The sequence below is a fragment of the Poromitra crassiceps genome (genome assembly GCF_964638095.1).
Source record: "Poromitra crassiceps genome assembly, chromosome: 16".
NCBI lineage: Eukaryota > Metazoa > Chordata > Actinopteri > Beryciformes > Melamphaidae > Poromitra > Poromitra crassiceps.
The window spans coordinates 21992205-22014586 of record NC_139645.1 but is presented as its reverse complement, the minus strand read 5'-3'; the positions used below and the strand labels follow the sequence as shown (position 1 = coordinate 22014586).

General features: G+C 43.1%; 1 protein-coding gene across 1 annotated transcript in view; it reads right to left on the bottom strand.

The window, feature by feature from the left end:
• The window catches only part of LOC310791522 (protein NLRC3-like), a 39315-nt gene extending 17257 nt beyond the window's left edge, over positions 1 to 22058 (bottom strand). The window contains exons 1-3 of the mRNA XM_083653196.1: positions 21939 to 22058; positions 19243 to 21103; positions 9585 to 9702 (exon numbers count right to left, since the gene is read on the bottom strand). Coding sequence (XP_083509322.1) covers positions 9585 to 9702; positions 19243 to 21103; positions 21939 to 21975 — 2016 coding nt within the window. The 5' untranslated portion in view covers positions 21976 to 22058. The remainder of the gene's footprint in view (positions 1 to 9584; positions 9703 to 19242; positions 21104 to 21938) is intronic.
• Positions 22059 to 22382: the final 324 nt, after the last annotated feature.

The window sequence follows — 22382 nt, the reverse complement described above, 5'->3', positions numbered from 1 at the left end:
AGTAAGTGGGTCCACCACTCGCCGGCCCGTGAGACTCTTAGCAGGTCAAGGCCCTAAGAGTTCAGCCCCGAAGCCCATACGGGTGGGCAGCGCTCACGTGACCCAGGAGTGGCAGTGTGTCTCCAAGAGGGTTAAGGAGTTGGAGAAGACTGTCGATCGTCTCATCACTGCCTACTGCCTACAGACCAGCCCCGTCCCCCCGCTGGGGGCCTCCCAGTCTGCTGGCCCTGAGGCCCAACCTGTGGGTGTCCTACCCCAACTACAGGTCGGGATGGTAGGCCTTCCCCTCGCCGAGTCTGAACCCGGACCTCAGCAGCAGTCTGTTCGCAGGCCTAAGGGTCAGCAGCCAATTCCAGTTCTTGACCCGTACGTGGGTTCCCGTCTGGCGCTGGGAGGTCCCCGTAGTGTCACCAGCCTTCGGTCAAGAGCAGCTACCAAGAAAGAGCCCAGGTCCCATCAGCAGCCTAGCTCTGAGCCGCTTGGCTATCAACAATCTCCGTTGGCTCTGCCCTTGGGAATGGCAAGATTGGTTGAAGCTCAGCCTTTAGATTATGCGGAGCCTTCTGGTGCTCCGCCCTCTGAGCTTGCGACACCCCCCTTGGCTCAGTCTTCTGAGTTGGGAGCATCCGCTGAGACTCCGCCTTCAGAGTCTGCAGCATTTCTGTTGGCTCCGTCTTCCAAGTTTGGAGCGTACTCTGTGTACCCGACTCCACCTTCGGAGTCCGCAGCATTTCGGTTGTTGCGTCAGAGACACCATCTGATGATCATTGGACACCAGGTGGTGTCCGTAGAGGGGAGGGTACTGTTAGGATGATGTCATCATTCCTACTATGATGTCATAGATCACTGATGATGTCACAGACGGTGATGATGTCATGATTCATAAGTGTCTAAATCATGCCTCTCGGATGGTCTCACTGATGATGTCATAACACAAGGTGATGTCATATTCGGGACCTATAAAGGTTTGCTCTGCAAGTCCTCTGCAGTTGTTCATAGACTAACCTCACGACAACCTTCTGCAACAGTTCCCATCTTTCGAACCTTGCAGACTCAGCGATAAAGTGCTTCAGCGTTCCTAGTTATCGAGACTTCAGTTACCAAATGTGTCTTGGACATTAAGTATCCGCACCTAAATCCACGTCTCACAGCAACCCTAACACACACACACACACACACACACACACACACACACACACACACACACACACACACACACACACACACACACACACACACACACACACACACACACACATATATATACCAGTTTCCCCTAGAAAATCTTTCAGGCCTGGAGGGATTTCGAAACGTACCCCGACCGCAACGGTGGGGGCCGTCGCTGGCGACGCTGAAGTTTTAGCTAACCTGTTCATATCTATGTTCGCAATGGCAACTAAAGCTTCGAGACCCGCCAGCGTCTCGCGAGCCGCGCAATGAGGAACTAGGGAGTAGACAAACGTTTTTCTCATGCACACATCTGCGACCTACTCAAAACGGCCCCGCGACCCACCTTTGGGTCCCGACCCACCAGTTGAGAAACACTGCTCTAAAGCACGATTGCTTATGGTGCAACAAAGTTCAGCTCTTTGCATGGCAGCCAGCTGGCAGCTGAATGGCCTTCAGCCGAGAGCACCAACTGAAGCTCACTGCCACTGTAAATATTAATTTGAGTGTGAACCACGAAAAGAAATGCAATGTAACTGCCGACCAGTTGCTGCTGTATTGTCTTCCAGGAGGATCTGTTGTTGAATGTGTTCACCAACGTGTTCAATGTGACTTTTCAGGAGGTTTTCTCCTCATTCAAACTCTACAAACTGCTCCAGCTGCATCTGGTCCTGCTCACTACTTTATATTCTTGTCTTGAAGGCAGTCAGGTATTGGATAACCTCAATGTTACAACTAAGGGGAGTATTGTGGCAGTAAAGATGTGTTTGACATTAAATTGGACTCTTTCAACTTTTATTCAGTAGCAACATTAACCACTGAAACCTACAGAAATAGTGATTTTGCACAGTTATGAAACTCAAGATCGCCTGATATGAACATTTTTGTAATAACATATTCAGCTTCTTCACTCAACACTAATAGTTTGTCAGTTTATTTTGAGCCTAAACCTAACCCTCTAAAAAAAGAGATCATAGCTCTCAGTGAAAGCTCTTAAAACTAGCTACATGTTGGATATTCCCATTAATAAACTGCTCTGAAATCACTTATTATATGTGACATGCTCTGACAAAATCAGTCACATGTAGCACAGGCCCGCTGTTTGTGTAGAAACGTGATTTTATAAGAAAATGCTGATTTTGGCTGTTTTGGGGTTTCAGAAGATTTTAGTAAAATAAACCATTGGTTTTCATTCTCTGTAGCGATTATTGTGAAATTCAAATGCAGCTCATAAAGTTAGGGTGACAAGCATAACTAGCTTACTTTGTCAAACTTTGAGGCCGTTTTTCTCAAAACAGTTTGGAAACAGTCAAGACATAAAGGGCTGCATCTCACTCAATATTTGGAGAACAAAGATCATTGCATTTTGGTTTCTCAGCTGGTTTCAAAAATTACATCAGCAGGAAAATGAGAGTTCAGGTATTTTCATACGAATGAAGAGTAGAATGTAAATGGTCTGTTAAACAGTAATGGTGACCTGACCTGAGACTCTCCAGTCTACAGTGTGGACTCCTCAGTCCACCAGAGAGAAACTTCACTCCTGAATCTTGGAAGTCGTTGTTAGTCAGGTCCAGCTCTTTCAGATTAGATGACTGGGAGCTGAGAACTGAGGCCAGAGCTTCACAGCTTCTCTCTGACAGCTGACAGACACTCAGCCTGAAGCACAAGAAGCACATGCTATTGTTATATTGTGTCATTATTGTATTATTTCTACTGACAGACTGTGTTGATGAGGCTTACTGACCCTTATGTAATGTCATCATTGTATGATTTCTACTGACAGACTGTACTGTTGAGGCCCTGGTCTAAAGCAGGTTCACACTAACACTGACAGGAAAACTGGTTTGATTTCCACACATGGTGCTATAAGGTGATTGGATCAATAAATCCTCCAAAATGGCACATGGTTTGTTATGCTGCACAACAAGCTATGAAAAAAGTGGATATAAATTAGGAAACACTTTAAAAACAAATGGATAGTAAATCTGCAGCCTCAGTAGCTCAGGAAGGCTTTCCACAGTCTCAGCTCACAGGGAACTATCTCCACAGTGTAATTCAGGACCAAAACTAGCCTGCTTTAAATGTGTTCAGTGACATTTTAATATGAATTCTCTAACTAGTAACCAGAGGACAGATGTTAGCTGGGTAGATGATGTTGTCACCTTCCCACTGTTTAACATCTAGCTGCTCTATTTTCAACTAGCTTCACTGGCGTGAAGCTGTATCAATAAAAGTCAAATCATCAAGTAAAACCTTCAGGACAACCTTTGCAGATTCAGGAATCCTGTTTTGAGAGAATGGACCTCACTTTGGGAAATGTGTTGAATCAACTGAGAAAAACTGTAAACTGACTTTACCTGAGAGTCTCCAGTCTGCATTCTGGACTGTCCAGTCCAACAGAGAGACGGTTCCATCCTGAATCTTGCAGGTCATTGTAACTCAAGTCCAGCTCTCTCAGATGGGAGGAGATGGACTTCAGAGCTGAGGTCAGAACTTCACAGTCAGTCTCTAACAAGCTGCAACCACTCAATCTGAATAAAGAATAAAGCAATAAAATACAATACTCCTTTAAATCTTTAACCAATCCAGTGTCTTATAATCCAATGGACTTCAGCATGTTGTCAGTGTGGATCAGCATCATGTCAGCCTTATATAGTATTTCCATCTGAAACCAGACAGACTGTCACTCCTGTTTCAGGATTGGCCCATTTTCCTTGAACACTTTCTGTAACAGACCAGATGAATACATCTAAATGCCAAGTAGTTTAAAATAAATAAATAAATATTTAGTTATGGTCCAGAATCCACTTTTTTGGGGACACAATTTTCAGATGGCAGTTTATCTGGAAAAGTTGTAATACAAGCAGAATTTGAATTGGATGGGAACTTAACCCTAACTGGACCCTAACTTAACCTGAACCCTCCAATTGACCTATCGCTAAGTCCCGCCGCGAACGCAGACGAGCCAATCACAGCGCGTGCAGCTCTACAATACACTCGGACATTCTCAGCTTAGAGTTCCATAGAGAAGCACTAGAAAACGCGAGTTTCCTCTGGTTTTATACATTTATAAGTTGAAAAAATGGTCAAACGATGTGCATGGGGGTAAATTGACCATTACGAGGTATCCTGGGAGGCCAGGCAATTGATAATATTAAACTAGTAAACGTAGATCCACTCACATCCACAATGATGCTGCTGTTTTGGATGTTAAATCCGCATCGTGGTGACAGCGACATGAGTCCTCTCCCTCATTTGCCTTCCGTGATCCAAAAGTATCATTATATCATCATGGTATTAAGAAAGTCGGCAAAAGAAAATGCTGAATTATGCGAGTTTCCAGTCATTACGTTATGCACGTAATGCCGGAGTTGGTTGAAGAGGAGGATTGATGTGATTAAAACATCACCAGACACCAGTCAAACCCTAAAACGAGGGAATGAATCTCGTTCCCCAAATAAATGTGAGGTAGTCTAAAGAGAAAACATGATGGAAAAAGTGGTCTGCTGTAGGCTATGCCTCTCCTGATCTGCTACACCCATGCATGCGTGCTGTTGTCTCGCTATGAAAAACATCGACAATAAGTTTCTTGATTATACAGAGGTAGGCCTACATACAATAGATTGCCAGGCGCCACTCTTCAATTCAGCCTATATATAATCCACGGAGAGGTTACTCAAGTGAATAAAATGTCAATTCTGGATGTCAGTCACCTGTTATCCCCACTGGTTATCTTCCGTCTTCCTTCGTTAAAAGTTTGTGCATGTTTGGTTAAAGATTTGATTACGCCGTTTCCATCGCATTTCTTTTTATCGATAGCTTTAAATGTTGTACCTCGCCCTCCATGGCATAGTGAAGTACTTTATGATGGCTTCTAGACAATATCAGGCCTCAAAAAGTTGTGAAGAGCGTCTTGGGATATAACTTTGACAATGACGGCTGCCATTTATTCTAGTCAGTCTGCCTTGTGTTTGCCCGAGTGAGGACGGGGGGTGGGGCTTAGTGAGGACGGGGGGTGGGGCTTAGCGATAGGGCAATTGTCTATACGGAAGCAACAGATTAGAGCAAATCAAATATTGCAGGGTTTTATCAAATCTAGGAAGTGAGTTACAATGGAAATCCAAATGGGCTGGGGATATACAGTATATAAATCCCATATATACTGTATATCCCATATATATATATATATATATATATATATATATATATATATATATATATATATATATATATATATATATATAAAACAAATGAAGATTCTGTGCACATCCAAACAGGCTGGAGGTGCTGGTCAAGAAAGCTGGAGTACTTGATGAGAGAGAAGGAATGTATCCCATATACTTCAGAACGTTTTCAGGGAGGGACCGCACACTCCAGGACTTGACTTTTATAGAAAAAATGTAATATTAAAAAGACAACGCGTTTCGCTTGCGCTTCTTCAGGTCTTACTGAGTGACTGTTCCAGTCAAACTAATATACAGTAGTGTGTGGCAGGAAGACACACCCACCAACACACCGGTTGTCAATTACCATCAGATCATACAGGAAAGACAGCAATCAGCAATCAGCAATAGCCTACATAAATATGTTTACATCATAGAAAACAATAAACAATACATAAATATGTTTACATCATAGAAAACAATAAACAATACATAAATATGCTTACATCATAGTAAACGATCATTACGCAGCATACATGTAGAGAGGAATAACATACGGCCATAAATCCAATGACATGAATAAATTAGCCTACATTTTTAGTCCAAAAAGGAATTGAGTACCAGACTCTCATTTAGACCATAAGGTTCAACAGTATTCAGTGTAAAAATCCAATAAGACTCTCTCTGTAGCAGTAGTTTGTGAATATCGCCACCTCTAGTCGGGAGGGAAACCTTTCCAATCCCCATGAATCTGAGAGTAGATGCCGCACCATGCCCCCTCTCACTATAGTGTCTGGCGATGGCGTATAACATATTGCCGTTTCTAATAGCGGCTTTGTGTTCAGCGATGCGTAATTTAAGACTACGCTCCGTCTGTCCAACATACATCATACCACAGGGACATTTTAAGCAGTATATGACATGGGTTGTATCACAATTGATGAAACCCTTGACCTTGTATTCCTTCCCTGTATGTGGGTGGTGAAAGAACTTGGTCGACATTCCATTGGAGCAGTGGGTGCACTTCCCACAACGGTAGCTACCGTGTAGTTGGCCACACTCCTTACCCAGCCAATTGGAGTTATCACTCGGAGATTTGTACACTGACGAGACAACAGAGTCCCTTACGTTTCTACCTCTTCTGAAACAAAATCGTGGAGGATAGCTGGCAATGTTTTTCAAGTTAGGATCACATTTGAGTATATCCCAGTGTTTACGCACAATGTTACTAATAGCTTGGGAGGAGGCGTTAAACTCCGACACAAAAGTGACTCTAGGGTCCTGGGTAGCCTTGTCATTAGGGGTTAGGAGGCATTCCCTCTGTACATCCCTAACTTTATCCCTAGCCGTGCAGATGACAGATTCATTATAGCCCCTCTGTCTAAATCTCTTGTGCATGTCATCTGCCTTCTTTTCAAAGTCAGTCGCGCTACTGCAAATACGCTTGAGGCGCATGAACTGGCCATACGGAATGTTTTCAACCAAGTTTATTTTTGGCCCTCAGCCCTCCACCCAGATTGAGTTTTGGCCCTTCATGGGAAATAATTTGGGCACCCCTGGTATAGTGCAACAGTTTGGCGACAAACTGCGACTTTCTTGACATGCAAAGTTATGTTTTAAATTGACAAAATTAACGTTGGCACCCTGTGGCACAACTCAAACAGGATCAAAAAAGGAACGTTATTCTCCGTTCACCGCCATTCATATTTCGCCTCTCTATGACATCACTGATGACAGCATCACGGATGACATCAGTGATCCTGATGACAGCATCACTGAATTTATATAGCCTCAGCCAGGAAGGATGACATCACTGATGACATCATCAATGATGCCATCACTGAGATGCAAGATGCAATGTGCAATCTTGCATTGCATTGGATTCTGGGATTGATTTGGATTGCATTCTGGGATTGATTCCCAAGCCCAATTAGTGTCTGCCGCGGGTATGGCCGGCGGAGATCCACTTCAGAAACTGGGTAAGTGATTGTGGTTGTGTTCTATCACTTAAAGTACCGAAAGCATTTAGCTGGACAGCTTCTTTTTTTAGTTTCTGATTGAATTGTCAGCTTCAGCTAACTGAGACCATTTGTCAACTAACATTGGCTAACTTATAGTGGCTACACTGCCTAAAATTGATCTAGACCTACTAGCTTGCCAGCTAACCAGATTCATCAGCTTAAAGGTCCCAATTCGTGCAGCTGTAACCTCTTAAAAACGTGTGTCTCTGGTCCATAAAACATGATTCTGGATTAATCTGTCGAAAATATAGCAAACCCGTTTGTTGTGACGGAGTTCTCACTCCCTCTTCTGGTCGCTTTCCAAGAACAGCCTGTTTCTATAATATATTCAGAACTAACAGTTCCCATTGGCCGCTGAGGGAGAGCCCGCCCCAGGCTCCCAGCGGCCAATCAGATTAGCGTCTGTGGACCAGCACGCTAGGTTGCGAGTTATCGTTAACTAAACGGTACTACGCTAAAGAGGACATCTCAAAATGCCTAGACTTACCGAATGCACCTCTGCAGTTGCTGGATCACGTACAGTTGGCGTCGCTCCAGCTAGAAGTGTTAATTTTGTGGCTATAGACTAAATGGTGCAGGTAGCTTGTGTGAGAGAGACCCGCGCAGTATGCAGAAGGAAGCTAGTGACGTCCCGATTCCCCCAGATTCCCCTCTGGGCAAACGAAGCGTTTGGGGGTGTGGCTTGGAGGAGACTGCAGAGGGACGCTGGATAGGGACAAATCGAACTGTGGCAGTTCTGAGCGTGTGACCACTCATTACAGGGAGGGCTGACAGCAGTATATATGCATTTACAAGTAAAAACAGCTTTTGCACGGAATGGGACCTTTAAGATAACATAACTAAATGCTTTCAGGATTTTCACCATGAATACCTGCAGTTCAGCGCTCACTGCTCAGTCAGGCCATAAGTGGCTATAACTGAATCTAGCATTCAAAATAGCTACTGTAGCAGGGACACTGTACCTTGTCCCTGCTACAGTAGCTATTTTTAATGTTAGATTCATTGTTCAAGTTAGTTCTCACTCTGTGTGTGTGTGTGTGTGTGTGTGTGTGTGTGTGTGTGTGTGTGTGTGTGTGTGTGTGTGTGTGTGTGTGTGTGTGTGTGTGTGTGTGTGTGTGTGTGTGTGTGTGTGGCTCTGGTAGCTCCAGTCACATCAACACCACTGAAACAATACCATGCCATAGCATGCTAAATTTGCAGTGGTGGATGTTTGTGATACATGAAGCATTGGAGTCTGATGCTGTGTGATATAATCCACTTTCTCTTTCTTCACATTTGACTGAAGACAGACTTCATAAACATTATGACTAATATCAGCTTCACAGGGCTTTGATGGCAGCCTGATCTACTGTACTACTGTTATGTGTTTTTGGATGGAGGTTTGGTGTGTTGTTGTTTTGTGTCAAACTTGCCAGCCTGTTGGAAGAGTTTGACACAACAAAAAGAAAGAACACAAATAGATACAATACTTTAAAGGATGGCTTTAATGGTAATCAACCCACTTTGTATCATTAATAATCTTGGTAATATAAGCACATGGGCAGTGTTTACTTCTCTGTGTTTTCCTCACGGAGATCTCCCATTTCCTCCTCTGGCAAAGCGCGCCGTTGTGACGAGTTTTACGTCACAACGGAGCTGCGGAAGTTCTGCTGGAGACGTGGAATCTGCTCGAGGGCGGCTGTTATTGTTTATTTTATTTTTTTAAGTATGCGCACATCCACGGAGAATGCATTGAGAGCCTTAAGGAGCATTAATGACTTGCAGCTGACGGGGGCAGAGTTTCTGCAGACAGGAGCAGGAGCATTTTTCTCCGTGAGGTAAACACAGAGAGAAGATAAAGGCTGCCTATGTGCTTATATTACTGAGATTATATATGATACAAAGTGTGTTGATTACCAGTAAAGCCGTCCTTTAAAGGCAAGAAAGCAAGTATTATATAACAGAATCAAAGAAGTTGCATAAATAGTAATCAGGTGATTTAGGGCCTATATGACTCTCCCTCTCTCTCCTCTCCAGAGTAAAATGATTAAGGCCAACAACATGAGTAGAATTTGAGATCTAAGCCCCTAAAACCAGATCATGTCTGATTTCAGATTGATCGACTCTATACAGACGTCCACACATTACAAAATTCAAATAATATTCATATCAGCACATTATTAAATATGATGTCTGACCTCAGAGTCTCCAGTCTGCAGTGTGGACTCTCCAGTCCAGCACAGAGCAGCTTCACTTTTTTTGAATCATGCAGGTTGCTGTCACTCAGGTCCAGTTCTGTCAGATGGGAGTTGGACTTCAGAGCTGAGGCCACGACTTCACAGTGAGCCTCTCTCAACTCGCAGAACCTCAATCTGAATAAAGAATAAAGAAGTTGAACTTCACAGCTGAGACCGGGGTCATCCCTATGTTCCCCGGGTCCTATGTTCCCCGTTTTTAACACTCTCCGTAACATTTGGGGTGTCTATCCGCTATGCCGACCACCCGCAATGCCGACCTTAGGTTTAGGCGTGAGGGGTGGGAGAGGTTAGGTTTTGGGTTAGGGTCTGGGGGAGGTTAGGAAGGGTTCTATGTTCCCCGGTCCCACAAAAACGGGGAACATAGGACCCGGGGAATATAGGACCCGGGGAACATAGGTACGCTCCCCTGAGACCAGGGGCCCTGGTCTCACAAACGCACTGATTAGCGCTTGTGCAGTGTTTAACGGCGGGCACTAGTGCAATTTAGAGGCGTGCCCAAACCCTCTGCTATTCTCCCTGCTGCGCAAAAAGCCTGTGTGCTCCGTGCAAAATCAGGAGTATCAAACAGGTGTTGTCTATTCAGTTTAAGAATGGCACTTAACTGTTCCTGCAAATTAACTCTATCTATCATTATCTATTTATTTATTTACATTGCCAAGAGAGAATGAGAGATATACTGTATAGAGATAGGGAGAGAGAGAAAGGGAGGCAATGGATTTCTCAGATGAAGGCAGGTAATACAATAGGGCTTATTGTATTGTAGAAACAGAGGTAGGCAACATTAGAATTAGAGTAAATCTTGTGTTTTTTTTATTAAGGGCAAAACAGATGCGTTTCAGCCTTAGGCCATCATCAGTGTGCTTTTACTCTAATTCGAGTGCTGTTGCCTACCTCTGTTTCTGTGATCTCCCTGCACCGATTGAGCTGCTTATTGTATTGTAGCCTATATATTCATATCTTTTCTTCACTCACTTTAGACTCAAGCAAATACTGAAAAGTCAAATGGAACTAGCAGCACTTAGGCTACAGGTCAAGTTTGCAAAAAAGGTTTAAATCCACACAGCAGCAGTGAACAGAGGTGTTTCAGCCTGTGGCTTTCCTCAGTGTTAATGAGAGAATGGGTGTGACCTCATATATAAAACGAGGCACATTTGAGGTTGATTATGTTTATAAGAACAATCCTTCTTGTTCTTTTGTCAAATGTTGGTAGATAGATTGATGATTTGTTTTGTGTTCACTGGTTCATCTGAGGAGCTGGAGGGCTTGAAGGAATTTCTTAATTCTAGAGTTCCTACTATCACCTTCACGTTAGAGGCAAGCAGTGAGTCTGTGTCCTTTTTACATGTGAGAGTTAATACATGTGAATTACTACAAAGATAGATAGGGCCCCAGGACTTCAGAGCTGAGACCAGGGGCCTTATCGTCATAAAAGCTGTAATTTAGCTCTTGCGCGTGTTTAGCGCTGAGGGCACCACAAAATGGGGGCGTGCTCAAGTGTGTTGACATCTCACAACAATCATCACATCATTTAAAAACATCTGTGATTTGCAGCTTTTAATTGATGCAATTCAGGTTCTTTAGTTGGCTGGAAAATAGAAACGTGTTTGCAACGGGGAAACAGAGACATTTGATTGACAATAATATTGCAAGTAGGCTACAATGTCCAAGTTTTCTCAATTCATTTCCCATTAACCCCTATTTGTATCCTATTTTCTTCCTGAGGGAGGGAGATGGGAACTGACAGATGTATGTAGGCTATAGTAGGCTATTAATTGGCATTAAGGCATTGGTGATTAATTAATCTGTATGGTGTGTGTGCACGCGTGCAGTTTTGGAGAGAGAGGGGGGGTATAATCGATCAACAAAACATTTTCACCTCATAATTTTCACATAAACTCCCAAAATAATGTTATTTTTTAATGTGCACTTAAGGGAATATCAAACAGGTGTTGTCTATTCATTTTAAGGATGGCATTTAACTGTTTCTGCAAATGAATTTGAATGAAATTGCACGATGGACAGTGTAATCTCCATGCGTAATTTGGACATCTCCACAGCATCGCATCAAACATCTCATCAACACCATCACATAACAATAACACTGGGCCCTATCGTGGCAAAAGCGGTAATTTAGCGCTTGCACCGGGCGAAGCACAAATTAATGGACGTTCCCAAATCATCTGCTATTCTCTGTGATGCGCAAAATGCCACTTGTCCCAGCACCACAGTGATTTATGCAGGATTAACTCTGGAAATTATTCAGAGGCGTGCAGGCTTGGTGCGGGCGTTATCATCCACACAGCAAATCAGTGTCGCTCCTTTCATTCCCTCCATTTCATATGTGCAAGTGTCATATGGTTGTCCACGTGCATTAGACGTTTTGTTCATATAAATAGGCTATAACATACAGATGTAAAAATATTTGTTTCTTTAATAGGCAGGGATGTGTGAGAATTTAATTCTAGCCTATTTCAACATATCAGAATTGTCCCAAGTCCCAGGTTCATCTTAATTGCATGCGTGCAATTGCAGGGACACGACTTGCTCAAAGTAATCTACTGTGTGTGTGTGTGTGTGTGTGTGTGCGCACACACAAGGTTTTGGAGAGAGGGGGAGAGAGGGGGGTTAGCCCACTGTAGAAAGAGGATATCAGCATGATTGTGGTACTTTACATGTGATACACGTTTTTCAGTGAATAATAGTTGATTGCCTCACTGAGTAATCTGCTGTTACACAATTTTAGCAGCAGAATTTGATGTCCTGGCATTTGTATTTTAATGGGACATCCGTGCGCAAAGATTTAGCGCATGCTGACGATAACAGAAGGCAAGGATTTTACGGGGACACACCTGGTTTGGCTTAGGGCACGCCCACATCTGTGTTTGGCCCAGATGCTGGTGCAAAACTGGAAGGCGTCGTGCCAACACACAAATTGGCACTTGCGGGAGGCAGACGATAGCATAAGACGCAGGGAAGATAGCATAAGACATAAGGCGTGCAAACCCGGACTCAAGCGCAAAAAGCGGATAGCGCTTCTACCAAGATAGGGCCCCAAGGATTTCCCGTGCACTGCTGGAGCAGTGCGGAGAATAATTGTGCACTCAGGTGCAGCGGGGCTTTAGACCTGCTTTTCAGAGCTCTAAGTAGGGCTGGGCGATATGACCAAAATCCCATATCCCGATATAGCTCATTTTATATCCCGATTACGATATATATCACGATACAGCACATTTTCAGTAAATTCAATGGTTTATATAAAATTACCTCATGGAAATGCATTTTGAAATGATATACGGTACTCAACAAATAAAGCTACTTAGTCTCATATTTGATTATTTTTCTTTTATTTAGAACTTTTGTGCAAATTTTCAAACTTTTAAATGCTCAACATTTCTCAGTCATGTCGACAACTTCTGTTCTGATTCTGATCGAACATGTAGCCAGTAGCCTACTGGGTAACAACACCACTCTCTCTGACTTCTCAGTATCATGCATGCATTACTTCACTTCCAAATATTATTTTTTGTCTAGAGGTAGAGGTACTGAGGTAGCCTGCATAGAAAACAGTAACACTTACAATATAAGTCAACTAAAACACTCAGTTTGAAATACAAATATAAAACTTCTAGTTTAAAGTGCAGCAGCCAAATCAGGATCATGATATACATGTAAAATAGAACAAGTAAAAAAAAAACACTCCAAGTTTTTGAATGGTAGCAGCAGAGCAAACGAAAATAAATACAGGCCTAGCCCATAAAAACAATATTGCTGTATAAAATACAAAATGTAAACATGGATGGATCCCTTCAAAGTTTAAAGTGTAGCTGAAGGATCACAATATAGTATACACTATACTATAAGTATAACCAAAGTCCTTCAAGTAGCCTGGATATGAAAACATCCAAAGATCAAAAAAAAAAGAAGACATTTGTCAACATTTGTCAATGAGACAGACAGACAACGTTTACATTTGTTTGCCTTGTGTTGCTGAAGCTCAGGCTTCTACAGGTTGAGTGCCAGGAATACAAGCTGGTCAACCCTTGCTGGTTTAAGTGCTGACCTCTGACATGTAACAATGTTCCCACTGAATGCACGCTCTGATGGGAAACTTGTGGCAGGGATGCAAGTATTTCCTTGCTAGCTTGGCCACTAGGGGGAAATGTGGTTTGAATGGTAGCAGCAGAGCAAACCAAAATAAATACAGGCCTAGCCAATAAAAAAAATATTGCTATATAAAATACAAATGGATCCCTTCAAAGTTTAAAGTGTAGCTGAAGGATCACAATATAGTATACACTATACTATAAGTATAACAAAAGTCCTTCAAGTAGCCTGGATATGAAAACATCCAAAGATCAAAAAAAAAGAGACATTTGGCACTTGGCAGCATTCAGCAACACAGACAGACAGACAACGTTTCAGGCTTCTACAGGTTGAGTGCCAGGAATACAAGCTGGTCAACTCTAGCTGGTTTAAGTGCTGACCTCTGACATGTAACAATGTTCCCACTTGCACTGAATGCGCGCTCTGATGGGGAACTTGTGGCAGGGATGCACAAGTATTTCCTTGCTAGCTTGGCCACTAGGGGGAAATGTGCCTCATGCTGCCTCCACCATTCCAGTGGGTCTGTGTCTGGACCAGCATCTAGTTGGAGGTAGAGGTTGAGCTCCTTCTCAATGGACTCTCTGCTTGACTGAGGGACCGCTTGGCTTGGCTTCTCTGCTTGTTTAAAGTAGCTGCTCAAACTCTTCTTTTTCTTCTTAGCAGGGACCACCTCTGGCTCATCCTCATCTCTGGCAGCTGTGGCTGTTGGCAGGGGGGGGGGGACAGCCTCTGCTTGTTCAGCCACCAGCCTCTGCATCTCTGCAGCAGCTCTCGTCTTCATGTAGTCGATCCTCTCTTCTTTGATGTATGTGGTTTTGAACCGAGGGTCAACAAGAGAAGCCATGTCGAGCAGCTCCTCGGTTGCCTGGTCATCATACTTCTCATTTAGGTAGGTTAGTATGCCCTCTTTGATGGTCGTGGTGAGCGGAGTGTCCTCATCCTGATGCTTGAGTATCTGGTTGTTGAACAGATGGAGGACGGGTTTCAGGTAGGAAACACTTGGGTAGAGCTCCCCAGACAAGGCATCTGTAAACTCCTTGAGAGGACTCAGTGCCTTGTTCATGGACTCCAGAACGTCCATGTCCTGCCAAGTTAGGGCCAGATGACGTGTTTTCTTGTCGGCACGGAGGACCTGTGAGATAGCTTTCTCCTGCTCGATGACCCTTTCAACCATCTCTTGCATCGAGCCCCACCTGGTAGGGGTTTCTGTGATCAGCTGATGAGGGGGCAAGGGTGGTGTTTGTTCTGCTTGAGCCTTGGCCAGTTCCCGTCTTCTCTTCCATGAATTGGAGAAGGCAGCCACGGTCTTCTTGCAGACGCCGACTGCTCGGTCCACTTGTGTTAGTTTCACACTCTTCCCTGTGTAAATAAACGAGAAGTAAATGTAACGTCTAATCTATACATTTATATATTTTACACTGTACAACAGGACAGGTAAAAAGTATATATATATATATATATATATATATATATATATATAATATATATATATATGATGGGGAAAATTGCATTTTTTATAGAGGTGCACACTATAGGGGATGGGAAAAATCATGATAAAAAGGCAGGTGGAATATTCTTATTTCTAGCTTCTTTTTTTTTTAGCTCAGAATGAAACTCAATTGGAGGAGTATTTCGCCATTCATGGCTGTTGTTAGCATGGCTGTTACTCTAACTAAAATGTTTCCATAGACTACATTAAGGTATTACTGTACTGAAATAAATAAATATAAATATTAAACTATATATATTAGGGGTGGGAGAAAAAATCGATTCACCTAAGTATCGCGATTTTTAATGTCACGATTTTTTGGATCGATCTTTTATTCCAGAATCGATAATCGCAAATTAATTTTTTTTTTTTTTTTTTTTTTTTTTTTTTTTTTTTTTTTTTTTTTTTTTTTGGTGCTTGCAGTCAGGCCACTCACTGAACAGCAGGCTAGGCGCCGCCTACTGGTTTACTAGTGGTTTTATTACTTTATTAGTTAGTCTGAAGTAATAATTACACTTCAGGGTTAAAGTGGGTGCATCTCATTGTAAAATTGGACTTCAAACGGCCCAAATCTGGCTTCAAACGGCCCAAATTTCACGCGCGTTGGCCCATATCGGCCTGGCCTGCTTGGTATCTAATGCCCGGCCTGAATTATGATCCCAGTCCGCCCCTGTTTTTAACTATATCGCCCAGCCCTACTCATGATATATAATATACAGTCTCTAGTGTATGATTCAACTTTTCCCATGTTCTAATCTAGTGTAAAAAAGCAAACAAACTGAAAAAATAAAAGAAAAAAATAAACAAAAATCGCAATAAATCGTAATATCGAATCGCAATAATCGTAGAATCGCAATAATCGTGAATCGCAATATATATCGAATCGGCACCAAAGTATCGTGATAGTATCGAATCGGGAGATAAGTGAATCGGCACAGCCCTAATATATATATTTATTTTACATCGGTTTAGAGTTAGACCACTCACCAATGGCTAGATGAAGACGGTGACCAAAGCACTGTAGGCGTGTCCAGTCATTCAGCTGAAGGGCAAGGATGTTGTTGGAGGCGTTATCGGTGGTGACACAGACCATGTGATCCTCATGCAGTCCCCACGACTCGAGAGCTTCCCTGAGACCTCTGGCCAGCATTTCTCCCGTGTGGTCATCAGGGAAATAGCTAGTCTGTAAGCACCGACTGCGGAGGTTCCACTCCTGGTCGATGAAGTGGATCGTCAGGCTCATATATGGATGTGTCGTTCGGCTCGACCACATATCTGTTGTTGTAGCATAGTACATCACCTGGTGTATTTCATCCTCCACTTTGGCCCGGCACTCGTCATATAAGCCAGGCAAGACGACTCGACCGAAGTGTTTTCGGCTTGGCATTGTGTATCTTGGATCGAGTGTTTGCACCAACTCACGAAACCCCCGTTTCTCTACTGTGTAAATTGGAGCCATATCTTTGCAGATGTGCTTTGCAATGGCAGTGGTGATCTGCTTGGATCTTCGGGAGTCTTTGCTGTATGGTGTGCCACGGGCAAACGCCTCTTGTAACGTCTGGACCTTATTTTCTTTCTTTTGAGCACTAACACTAACAACGGAACTCGACTGTGCTCTGAGTCTTGCGGCTTTCAGACGTTGGCTCTCTCCGTACTCTTTATCGTGATTCTTGCGCAGGTGGTAAAATAGGTTAGTGGTGTTTGAGTCCGTTGTTGTGACCGGGCTGCGGCATACTCTACAAAGTACGGTTTTCTGCTCCACGTCGGTCTTTTTAAATCCAAACCACAGCCATGCGATCGAAGAAGCACCCCTTTTAGGTACAAGCTCCTCGTCTTGCGTTGGCTGGTCCTCGTTGTCATCTTGTTGTGGTGTCGGAGCCGCTGGAGGTTCAGTTTCTCCCTCCATGTTTGTTTCTGCTGTTCTTTAGCAGCGTGCGTGCTGCGCATGTGCCGTGTGGAAGAACACAAAGCGTTGTGACGTAAACTATTGCCGCAAAGCCTGTGTTTTGCGACACGGCGATATAAACGATAGAGCTTCATATCAAACGAAATACATTTTCTATCGTTTAGACGAAATATATCGTCATATCGCCCAGCCCTAGCTCTAAGCGCAAAGAATTGAGCAAACGTGAGGATTTAGCATGGCCACGCCTGGTTTACCTTAAGGCACACCCACAGGTGCGCCGGGCCTGAAAACCCAGAACCCAGAACTTCAGAGCTGAGGTCTCAGAGTTCACAGACAGAAAGACTGTTTACACATTTAATGTGAAATGAGAGATTATCAAAGCAGAGCTGAGACCAAAACCTATTAAGCTCCTCCTCCTCCTAATAATAATAACAATCATTTATACTATAGAATTTGACATTTTCCAAAAGTGATTAATGTATAATATAAGCATAAACCAAACAGAAAATAATACATGAAGGCAATTGTATCATTAAAGCATTTCTGTAAAAAACAGTTTAAGAAAATAATGAAAAATGATGGAGATTTCAGTGTGAGCTCTACAGGCTGTTCAGTTGTGGTAAAACAACTCAGTAGAACAGCCTGACACCATTAGAGTCAGTCTGGCTTCACCACAGATTTGGTTGGGGTTTAGTAACTTTTAAAGTTTTGAGCCTACAGCATCATATTTACCACTTTGTCAGCTTGGTCATGTGACTCTGTAATTATGATATTTCTAGCATGAGCTGAAGGCAGGAGAAGACTGGGGGAAACTTTCATACACAAGTAGTTAGGTAGCTAGCAATCATGTCACGGTGCCAGGGTCTGCATGGGAGATTAGTTCCTGCGCGCGCGCGCGCGCGCACACACACACACACACACACACACACACACACACACACACACACACACACACACACACACACACATATATATATATGTATATATATATATATATATATTTTTTTTTATACAGTTTATATATATATATATTATTATTATTTATACAGTTTATATATAGGCTATAGTTTATACAGGTATGTATATATATGGTTTATATAATACATTAGTATTATTACTAGTATTGTCTTTTAAATGGGCACTGCACTTTTAACATCTTAACACTGCTTTTGTCCGTTTTTGAATCTTGAATCTTAATCATTGGTATGACATATTGTAACTCTGATAGTGTCAAGTATGAAGGTCACTCTAGTCTACACCAGGGGTTTTCAAAGTGTGGGAGACTGCGCCTCCCCTCAGAGAACATATAGACCAACACCCCCCCACCCCTCCTCCCCACACACACACACACACACACACACACACCATTTATTATTGTTGTTATTGCCATTATTAGCCACTATTATTGTTCTATGCTCCACTCGGGCATAAGGAGTTCCAAAGATGTTGTAAACATCTTTATCCTAAATTCTTTAATATTTTAAAACCTATTTATCCTGCTATTTTCAAATAACCTCTTTTAAACATTTTATACATCTTTATCCACTCTGAAGGACTTTTAGTCGTTTTTTTTTTAGCATCTTTAACATCTTTATTATAACTAGCAGGATACCTGCCCCGTGCAGTGTATCGAGTAAATGTTGCTTTCTCTGCATGTTCATCCTCTATGGACTGTGTCTGCAGCCAGGCTGGCCAGCGTGGACAGACAGTTCCCCAGCCCAATAAATCTTGTAAAATTTGTCTGAAATAGCTCCCCAACAGATACAAAAATATGACCATATATGTGTTTGATGTACATACAAATAACTGCCGCAATCAGATTGGTGAAACGCGCATTTAAAAAAAATTGTGTTTTCCTTCTTTCTGGTTTCTCCTCTGACAGCCTGAGCTCACCTCACAGAGGCAGTCAGACTGCGGGCGCTGTGCCCCCGGATGAAGCCACGGTCTGCGTGACGTAAATTCAGTCATCAGAGGGTGTGCATACAGGCTCTCTGCAGACAACCATGTACGCTACTTTTGTGACCACACGGACATGTCCGGTGGAGGCTGTGCATTTTCTTAACATTTTTTCCGTGTCACGTCAGGGGAGGCGCGCCTCACACTTTTAAAACCGCTTGTCTAGACTGTTCTATACTGTTATTAACGGAGTACTAACCGAGCCTTCCTGCAGTTCCTCACAGCTGGGATCAGTCTCTGTCGCCCCAATGATGATGTGTTGTAGGCCTCCAGGTCGAACACATCCAGAACCTCCTCTGACATCTGCAGCATGTAGGCCAGAGCTGAGCAGTGAATCTCAGAGAGTTTATTCTCTGATCTGTTCTCTGACTTCAGGAACTTTTGGATCTCCTGGTGTACTGACTGGTCATTCATCTCAATCAAACAGTGGAAGATGTTGATGTTTCTTTCAGGAGAGGTAAAGAAATGTACATATTTCTTATCATCAGTGTTCATCTCCTTCAGGTTGCTGATGGCTCTCTGGATGCTTTCAGGCCTGCTCTCTGTCTGACCCAGCAGGCCTCGTAAGAGTTTCTGGCTGGACTCCAGTGAGAGGCCATGAAGGAAGCGGACAAAGAGGTCCAGGTGGCCATTTTTACTCTTCAGGGATTTGACCATGGCTCTCCTCAGAAAGACATCCAGGGATTGTTCACCATCTTCTTCTTCTTTTTCTTTTTCTTCCTCGTCTTCTTCTTCTTCTTCTTTCAGGAATGTCTCCAGTACCCCCTCATCCCCGTTTGTGTGACAGTGAAACATGTAGACAGCAGCGAGAAACTCCTGAATGCTCAGATGGACAAAACAGAAGACCTTCTCCTGCTGGTACAGCACACACTCCTCTTTAAAGATCTGTGTGAAGACTCCTGAGTACACTGAGGCTGCTGTGATATCAATGGCGCACTCTTTCAGGTCGGCTTCATAGAAAATCAGGTTGCCCTTCTCCAGCTGCTCAAAAGCTAGTTTTCCCAGAGAGAGAATCATCTCCCTGGTCTCTGTAGTCCAGTGTGGATCTGTCTCAGCTCTCCCATGATACTTGATGTTCTGCTGTTTGCACTGAACCAGCAGGAAGTGGATGTACATCTCAGTCAGGGTCTTGGGCAGCTCTTTTCCCTCACTGGTTTTCAACAGATCCTCCAGAACTGTAGCAGAGATCCAGCAGAAGATTGGGATGTGGCACATGATGTGAAGGGTCCGTGACGTCTTGATGTGTTTGATTATTCTTTTGGCCTGCTGCTCATCTGTGAATCTCTTCCTGAAGTACTCTTCCTTCTGTGGGTCAGTGAAGCCTCTCACCTCTGTCACCATGTCAACAAACTTTCCAGGGATCTGATTGGCTGCTGCAGGTCGTGTGGTTACCCAGAGGCGAGTGAGGGGAAGCAGATTCCTCTTGATGAGGTTTGTCAGCAGCACATCCACTGAGGTCGACTCTGTAACATCAGTCAGGATCTTGTTGTTCTTGAAGTCTAGAGGAAGTCGACACTCATCCAGACCGTCAAAGATGAACACAACCTGGAACTTGTCAAAGCTGCAGATTTCTGCTTCTTTGGTGTCAGGAAAGAAGCGATGAAGAAGTTCCACCAAGCTGAACTCTTTATCTTTCAGCAGATTCAGCTCTCGGAAAGTGAACAAGAATAGGAATTGTATGTCCTGGTTGGCTTTGTCCTCAGCCCAGTCCAGAGTGAACTTCTGTGTTAAGACTGTTTTCCCAATGCCAGCCACTCCCTTTGTCATCAATGTTCTGGTTGGTTTGTTTCTTCCAGGTAAGGGTTTAAAGATGTCTTCACATCTGATGGTTGTTTCTGGTCTCAATGGTTTCCTGGACGCTGCTTCAATCTGTCTGATCTCATGTTCATCATTGACCTCTCCACTCCCTCCCTCTGTGAGGTAATGCTCTGTGTACATCTGATTCAGAAGTGTTGGGTTTCCTGCTTTAGCAATGCCTTCAAACAAACACTGAAACTTCTCCTTCAGACTGGATTTGTGTTTTTGTTGTGGGTGTTGATGTTGATGTTGATGTTGAGTTTCTGAAAGAACAAAGAACATCAGTGAGCAGATGTTTTGGTAAACATGAGAGGCTGGTATGAGATTTCCTGGTAAATGTGTATCTCCACTCATCAGTGGTGAGTGGACAAACAGGTCTTGATTGTGTGCAGCTCAGTGTGAAAGACAACTGGTGTGGTGCTGTTTTGTTTCCCAGTGTGCACCACTGTGTTCAGCGTATTACACGCACATTAACAAATTAATAATTTTACCAGATTATCCAGAGGGATTCTGCTCATTGACCTTTAAATATTGTAATGAATAGATCTCGTTTGGCAAATGTTTAGATTTTCAGCAGAGTTTGGACATGCTCATGGCTTCTATCATTTTAAACTATAGCCACTATAAACTGTAAAGTTCCAACATGAAGGAGGACTAAACTCAGTTTCTTTATCTTGTGTTCTTGTTGGAATGGATTTGGCATGTTCCAAACCGATGATGACTCAAATACATTCAGAAAAAATTAAACAGGTCTTAACAAGTCAAATTACGGTAGATCAAAATGAGCAAAACTCAAATATAATGTTCTTCTCTCTCTAATAATTTGTTTCTTGTTTGGTTATATGTTCTTTCTTTGTTGCGGTTGAGAACTGTGGCTTGACAGCATCTTCCAGCTACAGCTTGTGCACCTGATTCAAATGAATTAGATGAGGCGCCCCAAATGATTTGTTCCTACATGTATATTGTTTTGCTAATTCTTTCACTTATAGGTGGCATCATTGTCTTGAAAATGAAACAAAACTCTAACAGACATAAATCACCCATTGTCCACCACCTCCCCTCTCTCTCCATGACATTGAAGCTGTTAAAGACTCTTACTCCTCTGCAGCTCCTCAGCCAGTTCCTCCTGCTTCATTCTCCTCAGGAAGAGCAGTGTGATGTTTAGAAAAGCCTCTGTGCTCCTCCTCGGCTCTTCCTCCACACCATCCACCTCCTCCTCCACCCTCTGGCTCTCTGAGCATTCTGCCTCATCTGAACTCAGAACCCTCCGGAACCTTCGCAGCTCCATCTTCACAAAGGTGATGATGTTCTCCTCAAGCAGCTGGAACAGAATAATATACATATTAAACCTTCATACTAAAATCTGCAGACAAAATTACATCCATCTTGCAGAGACTGATCTAAAGAGTGCAGCATGGAGATTCAACATGATCTCACAAATAATTATGGAATAGAAATGTTGACCCACAGCACAAAGCCTTCTAGTTTCACAACAATGGCTCTAAAATAGTTGAATGTGAACATCAGTTTCTGCTTCAGTCC